Here is a 10,447-nt window from a genome sequence, read left to right as displayed (position 1 = left end):
GGACCAGGAAAATCTCTTCTCTAATCTGTCTGGGCCCATAACGACCGAGGGTTGGCCCAAACCAACTCAATGGCCGCCCCAACGAAGGATGGGCCCACGAGAAACTAGAACTCAAAGACGCAAGCATCACCAGGGCCTTGATCCACAGTCAGGACCCAGCTAGGCCGAAACTGAGTAAATTCCCGTGAACGTAATACCATGATTCCCTTAAAAATATCCCGTCGACAAAAACCAAGTTCTTCAACCTTACCCACGAAGGGTCCGATACTACCCCTCGGGCGACTCTACCGAGTCACCCTGAGGGCTCGGGGGCTACACCCATCGGGTGCGCTCGCGCGCACCCTCTAGCAAATTAACTCTGACGAAATTGAAAACACCCCTAGACGATTCTGTCTGAATCGCTCGAGGGCTCGGGGGCTACTATCGAAGACCTAACACCGGGGTACCCCAGGAGGTGGAACCGATACCATCGAACGTTAAAAACTTCTGGATGGACAAGGGCGTCGCTGCGTTCCTTGCCCGAGTGATGGGAGTTTGGTTCCGCCTCGCCCAACGCCTTTGGGCCAGCTCCACCTCGCCCGAGGGTTTAGGGATAGACTCCACCTCGCCCGACCCTGAGGGATGGGCTCAGTCTCGCCCGAGGGATAAGGACTGGACTCCGCCTCACCCGACGTCCGAGGATGAACCTCGCCTCACTCGATGTCCAAGGGCTGGTTTTGTCTTGCCTAACAACCTCTCCCCGTTCCCTCATGATGATAGGTGCAGGGTAGGACAAGACGTTCGGGTCAACCATGGCTTCAAGGACCATACCCTGCACCCCAGTAGCAAAAGTACTGCCAGGTGAAAGCACTAGTTTGGTTTTGGTTAATTGATGAAACCCTAAGTGCTAACCTAGTTTATCAAGATGATTATGAGATAGGTAGCACTACTCCAAGTGATGAAGCAATGGCGAAGATCATGACAATGGTGATGGTCAAAATGCTTAAACTTGGAAAAGAAGAAAGAGAAAAACAAAAGGCTCAAGGCAAAGGTATAAAATGTAGGAGCCATTTTGTTTTAGTGATAAAGACACTTAGTGAGTGTGATCATATTTAGGATAGATAGCCGTACTATTAAGAGGAGTGAAACTCGTATTGAAATGCGGTTATCAAAGTGCCACTAGATGCTCTAATTTATTGCATATACATTTAGGATCTAGTGAAGTACTAACACCCTTGAAAATGTTTGTGAAAATATGCTAACACATGTGCACAAGGTGATACACCTTGGTGGTTAGCATATATTGAGCAAGGGGTGAAGAGATAGAGGTGATGCCAGTCGTCGATCAAGTGACCGGACACTGATCCGAATGCACCGGACGCTGACTGCCTACGTCTGGTCGCGCTGACCTAGCGGTACAGTAGCTAGGGTATACCACCAGACGCTGGGCTGTGTCCGGTCGAGGTGGACCGGACGCGTCCGGTTGAGGAAAAACGAATTTGGACCCTTACTGTACTCGACCAGACGCTGAGGCTCCAGCGTTCGGTCAGTAATACCGGAGCGTCCGGTCGTCCACTTAGCCGTTGTGTTCTGACGGTTCAGTTTTTGACTCAGAATGCCACGTGGCATAAATCAGTGGACTGGACGCTGAGTCCAGGGTCCGGTCAGTCTGATCGGAGCGTCCGGTCAGAGAGCGTTTTGCCAGTGGAAGGGGTATAACGGCTCTATTTGATGGGGGCTTCTATTTAAAGCCCCTTGGTCGGCTAAAGCTCCAATTCTTGTACATTTTCATTGACATAGCAACCTTGTGAGCTTAGCCAAAGTCCTCCCACTCATCTCCATCATTGATCCATCATCTTTGTGAGATTGGGAGAGAATCCAAGTGCATTGCTTGAGTGATTGTATCTAGAGGCACTTGGTATTCGTGTTGCGCTGCGGATTTCGCTTGTTACTCTTGGTGGTTGCCACCACCTAGACGGCTCGGTGCAGCGGTGGAGGATTGGTACAAGTTGGTGATTGTTTGTGGCCGTCTCCGGTGATTGTGAGGGGAGTTGTACCTTCTCTGGCGGAGCGCCGAAAGGTAACTCTAGTAAATTGCTCGTGTCATTGAGTTACCTCACTTGTGGGTCGATTCTTGTGGTGTCCTATCGTGTGGACGAGGTTTGTGAAACATCTCTTAGCCGCCGAACCACCAAGTGTTGGTCGACACAACGGGGACGTAGCGTGTTGGCAAGCACGTGAACCTCGAGAGAAAATCGATTGTCTCTTGTCTTTGGCATTCTCCCAGTGATTGGCTATATATTCATCTTATGATTGGTTCATCCCCTACACGTCGGTATAATCACCCTACTCACTTATTTACATTCTTGCAAACTGGTTGATATAAGCTCTTTAGTGTAATTAGAATTGAGAGTTTGTTTTAATTATTTACATTCATCTAGTTGAGCTCTTTAGAGTAGCAAGGTTGAGAGCTCTTAGTGAGTATTTACATAGCAAGTTTGTGTGCCTAAGTAATCATTGCAACTAGAATTGTTGGATAGGAGGCTTGCACCCTTTTAGAGCTAGAGCAAGTTTGCATTACGCTATTTATCATACTAATCAAATTGATCTAGTTGATTTGTAGATTTTTAAATAGGCTATTCAACCCCCCCTCTAGCCATATTAGGACCTTTCACCAGGGAACGACGGGATGGGTGCTCTAGACCCTCCCAGACGTAGCAGAGTCCGAAAAGTGTTGCAGGTGCGTGCTCTTCGCCCAGTAGAGTTGTAGGCGCCGCCTTCAGCTCTGGGACACGGAACCCGACGTAGATATGCGACAACCACTACGGTCCAAGAAAGGACTCGCGTCCTCCACAAATGACGGATGTGCGGTCACCATGTTATGATCACAGGGGAGCGGCATCCGCTTCCCAGCCCCTCGGGTCCACTAGATCGGAAGAGCTCGCTTCAGCCTCCGGACACCCTCTCCAATCGGAAGACCTTGCCCACAGCGCTACTCCGGACCCCGACCCCGCGTCCCTCCGACAGAGACTCATAGGAACCAGAAGGCATGCGGAGCAAGGCTGGGCGAGGCTCATAAGTCAAAAACCACTGTACTACAGTCCATACCCTACGCGGGGCAGTACTCTGTAACCATCCTGATATTCTACAGAGGCATCGACAGTATTGTAGGCGCTTATCATCCTTTTGCACCCACCAGAATGGACAACAAGGTTGGGTAGACGTGAGCAACAAGGCTAAATAGCGTACGCACCCTAGCCTTCTCACTTGTAAAGCCGTCCCCTTTATCTATAAAAGGGGATGCGCTTCCTCCAACAAAGGGACCGACTTTTGACGGCACAACATACAACACACACAGTCAAGCTACTACCAAGCTCTTGGCCTCCTTTCGACCCTTCCATCAGAGACTTGGGACCAGTCCCTCTCTCGATCGTTTGTACCCCTACTACGAACCGTTTTTCGGTGCTAATAACACAAGCAGCAACAGACTGGACGTAGGCACATTCGGCCCGAACCAGTATAAATCTTGTGTCCTTTAGCGCACCATCCGGGCCTAACACGCATCACTATAAATTTACTTACCGGTGCTTGTACGAAACACCGACAGTAGCCACGCTTTAGTAGGGGCGGCTGGCCAAACCGCTCCTACAAATGCCCATGAGCCGCCCCTACAAAGCCTATCTGTAGTTGTGCATGGCCACGACTGCATAAGGTATTATTTAAGTTAAGTTCTACCCACTGATTCTAGAGGTATTCCAAATCCTATCACATGGTGGTAGATAGGTCTGACAACGACTAGTCGCCGGTCGCATAGCCCTGTCGTGGACGTCAAGGCGGACCGACCGGCAGCCCGGCGTGCCGTGACGTGGCCGGCCGTCGCGTTGCGTCGTCGTCTCCTCCGATCCACGTGTCGCCGTGCAGAAGTGGAGGCTCTGGACGGCGGAGGCCGGGACCACCCGTGGACTCCCTAGCTCCCAGAGTCCCAGTCCCAGCTGGATGGACGTGGACGGGGCGTTCCAGCACGTGCGTCTTGTCGCTCTCGCCTCCGTGCTATCCTTACGTGGCCGCCGCCGCCGGACGGGACGGCTGATGGCCGCCGGTGCATGATGAACTGCATGCGGCTCGCTTTAGGTTTAGGGGTTTGCAAAGCAAGCTTTGTTTTCTTCCACATTTTGCAGCATTGACGGCGATGTGGATATACTGGGAGCACGCAGGGCCAATTGGATCGATCGATTGTTGCCGATGACGTGATCAACTAGTTGTCCAAAAGGTCCGAGTCATCCAGTAGTCGGAGTGCCACTCAATCATCAGTGCAGCTGCAGCTTAAGGTTATATTAATTAGGTAAAACAAATACACTACAGAGACATGCCATTATATATCATACAATTTCACATTTGGTCCTCTATCTCTCACTCTTCTAACATATACATATCCAATACAAGGAAAAAAAACAAAAAGGGAAAAAACTTGACAAGGAAGGAACAGAGTAGCTAGTTGCCACAAAAAAAAAAGTTAACTACTGATGAAAGAAGAAGAAGAAAAGAAATCAACTTTCGCAGTGTGTATATATTATATAAATATATATATATACTAATATAGCATGTAGCTCTACTCTCCTAGCTAGTACTGTATATATGATAAAAAATGTCAGAACTAATAATTGAACACGAAAAATAAATTGAAGAGCACGTTTTTGGCTTTTGGTCGCGTCCCCTGTATCGTACGTCCTGTCATATTACACCGTACCGTACCCCAATTTGAATTTGAATACGTATGTGACTTTGACCATTTGATCCCAATGCACGCAAAAATGACGTAAACAACAACTCCCGTTGTTTATCCCTGCATCCTCCAGATGTCATCGAGGCTCCACAGGTTGTCCGACGAGGAGCCGGACAAGATGCCGCCGTCGGAGAAGCCCTGCACCCAGCCGGTGAGGTCGTGGTCGGCGGCAACCTGGTGCTGGAAGTGGTGGTCGGCGGCGCCGGCGGTGCAGAGGTGCTGCAGCGCGGACGCCGTGGACCAGAAGTCGTAGTGGTCGTTCTGCTGCTGCTGCATCGTCGTCGCGGCGCCCCAGTAGTCGTCGTCGGCCGGCGCCGTCAACACGGGCTCCGCTGCGGCGGCGGCGTGCCGGGCGCCGTCGTCGTGCGCGGACTCGGACGTGAGGGAGCTGCAGGAGGAGCTGCTGGTGACGGCGCTGCTGGGGGAGCAGCTGCTGTTGTTGCTGTTGCTGACGGTGGTGTCCAGCATCATGAGCCCGGAAGAGGAGGACGGTGCCGCCGTGGCCATGCCCATGATGCAGGGGATCAACGACGGCGACGGCTGGTGGTGGTGCTGGTGCTGGGCGGCGGCGCGCTCGGCGAGGCGCGGCATCCAGAGGAAGCGCATGGCGTCCTTGAAGCGCTTGCTGTTGACGTCGCAGTTGAGCTGCTTGGCGTGCTTCTGCACCCGCGTCCGCCAGTAGTTCTTGATCTCGTTGTCCGTCCGACCTGGCAGGTGCGCCGCGATCTTGGACCACCTGCATGCACGCAACCGAACCAATATATATCTTAACTATTATCATTATTATTAATTTTGTTTATTAACAATGATGATATATCAAATCAGAACGTGCCTAATTTGGAATATAAAAAAAAACAAAGGAAAACAAAAGAAGAAGCGTGCAAATTGTGAACTACACCGGCCATGGGCATGCATGCATGCAGTACACCGGCTACACCTTTCAGTGTCAGCGCACTCAGCAGGGACGAAAACGGATCGGATACGGACGGATATCACCGATATTATAATTATTTTCATATTTCTATCCGGATTCGGATTCGAATACGGATAGTGTCAACTATGTCGGATAGGATACGATTGGATATCGACATCATAAATATGCGATTTGAGTATTCGGATACGGATACGGTATCGGATGTTGGATATCCGGACTCGATACGGACAGATCTCGACCCCTCTAAACGGATTCGGTTTCAAATACGGTCGAAAAATATCCGTACCGTTTTCATCCCTACTTAGCAGGCATGGAAAGATCGATGATGATAGCATTTTTAGTTTTTTTTCCCGATAGGGATGGAGGTAGCCTTTTTAGAGAGCTCAACTTCTTCAAGCTGCATACGTACGTACGATCCAGTCTACACGTACAGTTAGCCTTTGGTTTGCTCTCTGGATACACCGTGCGTGCGTGCGTGTCGCGTCAGGCACACACTGTGCGCGGGTCGACACGTCCACGTCAACACCCACGTGTCGGAACGGAAGATCACAGCGGCTACTAGACTTGTGCGGTGCATGATGCCAACGGCAGGCAGCAGTCGGCGGTGAAGTGCGTCCACACGTACGAGTCTCTCCGTCGCGTCACTTTGCATTGCGCGTGTCGATGCGCGGTTGGTTGCCGCACGCGAGTACTATCTTTTGTTTCATCGTCATCAGAATATATAATAATAATAATGGATGGAATTCGATCGAGCTGGTAAACTAATTTAATGTTAGTTAAATTTGTAAGACAAAATATTAGCACTTAATAAGACTCCACGTGCGTAAGTAATTAGGAGATGGTAAAAACTAGAAAGTAAGCAATTAAATTAAGCAGGTGATGTTGGTGGATAGAAGATGATCATTACCGGTTGCCCCAACGGGAGTGGAGGTCGAGGATGAGGAGCTGCTCGTCGGCGGTCAAGTCGCCGCGCTTCACGTCCGGCCGCAGGTAGTTGAGCCACCGCAGGCGGCAGCTCTTCCCCGTCCGCTTCAGCCCTGCACATGTATCGTATTGCCTTTAGAGAGAGACATTGCATACACCCAAAATTCATGCAAAAACAAAAAAAAGAGGGCAAGTAGAGAATCCCGTACATCCCTTCTTTTCAAATGCTAGTAGTACGACCACATGCGAGGACACGTTCGAGGTCCAAGTTGCAAATAAAGATGTGCATGCAGCCCGTGGGCCAAAGGCCCGGCCCAAAGCACGGTTATTGGGCCCGGCCCGAGCACGGCACGGCCCGAACCCTAACCGGGCCCATGCCGGCCCGAAGCCCGTAGCAGGCCGGGCTTGGGCTGAGGCCTCGGCCCGCCGGGCGGCACGGCACGGCCCGTTTTACAACGGCCGGCCCGGTGGAGGCCCGTTTTAATTTATTGAGCTGGCCGTACTATTTTCCTTTCTATGGTTTTATCTCACGAGGTGTGAGTTTTACCTAGAATGATTTTTAATGAGGCGGCATTGCATAAAAAGCTCAAATCTTTTGTCATCTGGTGTTTCTGTGATTGTTAAATATGAATATGTGAACCTGTGATTGTGCTGTTAATATGGTGTTTACTGTTAATGGGCTATGGGCTGGCCCGATGGACCAGTGGGCCGCGGGCTCAACGGGATGGCACGGCCCGATATTCGGCCCACGGGCCGTGCCTGGGCCGTCCGACAGGCACGGTGGTCACTTCAGGCACGGCCCGGTGGCCCGGCGGGCCAAAAGGGCCCGAGCCCGATCGGGCCGTGCCTGGCCCGGGCTCGGGCCGTGCCGTGCCGTGCCGGCCCGTTGCTCATCTTTAGTTGCAAATATATTTATTTGATTTGGATTCTGCACATTGCTTATGTCATGCATGCGAATAATATGCCTTAGCCGTGGATGCATGTGGGTGGCGGCAATGATTACTTTACTCTATCTATCTATCCATCCATCTATCTCCAGTGGCGTCAGCCGTCAGCACACCGGAGACGATAGGGACGACGACGACCTGCACCTGCATCAACTGCACGCGCCGAGAATTTTATATTCGAATTCCATATTATTCGTATATAGTTTTTATCAAACATGGCACGAGACGGCGACGACTAGAGTCCTCCAATAATCACCATCAAGTTGCCAACTTGCAGGACGCAAACAATCCACGAACTTAATCGCGATGGATCATCCGGCTTCTTCTCTTGTTTTCTTTTCAAGCTATAGGCGTCGAAGAATGAACGAAGCAGAGAAAGGAAGCACATAGGGCCAAACATGGGTGCATGCATGCGGAAAAGCTACTAGCAGCCATGAAGGAGACGGCGTACGTACCGGCGGCGCGCGCGAGCGCGTTCCAGCGGCCCTCGCCGTGGTCGGCGATGTAGTTGATGAGCGTGAGGTCCTCGTCCACCGTCCACGGCCCGCGCCGGAGTTCCTCCGCGTTAGCCGCCTGCCGCTGCTCCTCCTCGTGCTCATCATCAGCCTCCCGCTCCTGCTTCGCCATCATCGGCGCCGTGGCGGCCGGCCTCGGGCCTGGCCGGCACGCCGCCACGCCTGGGAACATGCCTGCGCCGCCGGCGGCACTACTCTGCTGCAGGACCATCTCCATTATTATGTACGCCAAGAAAGTAGGAGTTGAGTGGTGGAGTAGGAGATCGATCGAAGGAGGTTGTCGAAGGAAAAGCGAGAGACGGAGTTGGGGAAGACGGGGAGTGGGACTCGGACGCCTTTTATAGGGTTTCCGTGGGCGAGCGAGCGGGCCAGCCGGTGGAGAAGACTAGAGCTCTAGAAGAAGAGGAGGAGGAGGCAAAAGGAAAAAGAAACAGAGGAGAGGAGGGGAGGAAGAAGACTGGTGGTCAGAGGGAGCTCACAAACTGTTGGGGTGATCGAGGAGTACGTGTGAGATGGGCTGGGTGGCGTCACTCTCACTCGCAACCCCATCAGTCCAAGTTCAAAAAAAAAAAAAAACCCCCTCAGTTCAGGATGTTCTGTGGTAGCACCATGCATGATCTCCTGTGTGGTGGCCTGGGTTAGCTGGCAAATCTTGCATGCTAGAGCTGTGCCGGTTAGAATCAAGGCATGCTTATACATGTGTTACTTATAATATACTAATACATATACTCTGTGTTGTGCTCTATATGGTTCTCATTAACTTTAATATTAACACTTGCTAAAAAAAATACTTTTTGACGGTTGTCAACCGGGGATCGTCGATATATGTAAATTAAAGTAGAGAAATTAAAATGACTTTCTAATTCGTTGGATTTTTTAAATTAAGGATACTAGTTGCGCATGTACAAGAATTACATGAAACAATGCGAACTGACCATAGTAATTCTGCTGGTTGGGTTAATTGTCGTGTAACCTGTCTACCTAGGCTTATCAAGTCTTCAATTAACATGGATGCTCATATTTTTTTGGATTTATTCCAAGATGTGCATGTCGACGGCAAGACATCTATGGTAACTTCATCAATTTCAAGATCTACCTGCTTGGTATCAATCTCTCGGAGGTGCTCTTAGGTGTGTGTACGTGTTCGTAGAGTCTCAATCTCTCGGAGATACGCATAGGGATGGTGTGTGTATGTGTGTTTATATGGGCAAATGTGCGTGCATATACGAGTGTTTGCGTCTGTGCTGTGATTGATTAACAAAAGAAAAAACTTTTCATGAAACAATAAATGGACTCTTTTCTGGCTCACATGCAAATCAATCAAGTCTGATGACCCCATGCACGTTTCTGCACACGTTTCTTAGTTTGCGGTTTGCACAGCTAGCTCAAACTGCCATGCACGCCATGTTGTGTTCTGCAAAATACGGCAGCATGCTTATAGCCTCCTCATGCACCATATTGTTGGTTTAAGTCCAGAATTAGTGGGCATGTCAAAGGGGAGCATGCATCTGGCTTATGTATCTGTACAAACCGTTTTGGAACGAAATTCATAGCACAGCAGGATGTACAGAGAGGGAACGAAGAAGATTAGGGATGGCCGGGGATTAATTATCAACATGCCCATGTGAGCAGCAAAAGGACCACAACACCCAAATTTCCTCCTAAATCCCCTTCGTTTTCCAGACTCGTCTCATCTCTTTTTTTTATTTCAATTATTATTTCGAGACAGCAGGGCTGCATTTTCCCCCCTTTTATAATAATTAATTATTTGCACCTCTTGTAGGTCCCACTGCAAAGATAAAACTGACATAGAAAACTGGAGGAGGTAGCTACACTGATTTGCGCCACGAGATGCTGCGTATCCTCTGTATGTTCTTCAGATCATCGCATCTAACCCAGTTCTAGCAATAGATACGCTCCTCTCCAATGTGGAAAAAAGCTTGACCAGGAATTCCGACCTGGTAAACGCTTTGACCAAGAAGAGCCGAACACTCTGCACCACAGGATTAATCCTCCGACGGTGTGGATCAAGACAAACCCCTCCCAAAAAATGGGAGACCACAGCCACACACAAGTTGTAGGCTCCATTAATTTCAACAACCAACTGATGATGTAGTTCTAGATTCGGCGTCGTCCGCGGCCACGACCTTTGGAGCTACGACCTATCCGCGATGATTTTCAATACGAAGAACCTTATCTTCTGAATAACAACATCCAATGCATGCATCCCCCCTTGGCCTATTGGTGTGCCCATCGTCCATCCAATAGCTTCCATTCAACTCACTACTACACATGGTAGACAGCTTCCAAGTGATGGCAATGGCTTTATTTGCCTGTTGCGAGCAAGCTTAGCTAGCACGCCGCC

At 50.2% G+C, this 10,447-nt stretch overlaps 1 protein-coding gene across 1 annotated transcript; it reads right to left on the bottom strand.

The window, feature by feature from the left end:
* Positions 1-4,654: 4,654 nt before the first annotated feature.
* Positions 4,655-8,517, bottom strand: LOC136534816 (transcription factor JAMYB-like). Its single transcript, XM_066527182.1, has 3 exons — positions 8,023-8,517; positions 6,604-6,733; positions 4,655-5,498 (listed from the first exon to the last, which is right to left on the bottom strand). The coding sequence occupies exons 1-3, from the start codon at positions 8,297-8,299 to the stop codon at positions 4,817-4,819; spliced, it is 1,089 nt and encodes a 362-aa protein (XP_066383279.1). The 5' UTR covers positions 8,300-8,517; the 3' UTR covers positions 4,655-4,816.
* Between the last annotated feature and the right edge of the window lie 1,930 nt (positions 8,518-10,447).

The sequence above is a fragment of the Miscanthus floridulus genome, unplaced genomic scaffold (assembly GCF_019320115.1).
Source record: "Miscanthus floridulus cultivar M001 unplaced genomic scaffold, ASM1932011v1 os_2324, whole genome shotgun sequence".
Lineage (NCBI taxonomy): Eukaryota > Viridiplantae > Streptophyta > Magnoliopsida > Poales > Poaceae > Miscanthus > Miscanthus floridulus.
The sequence above is the reverse complement of the archived record's forward strand: the minus strand, read 5'-3'. Positions and strand labels throughout refer to the sequence as shown.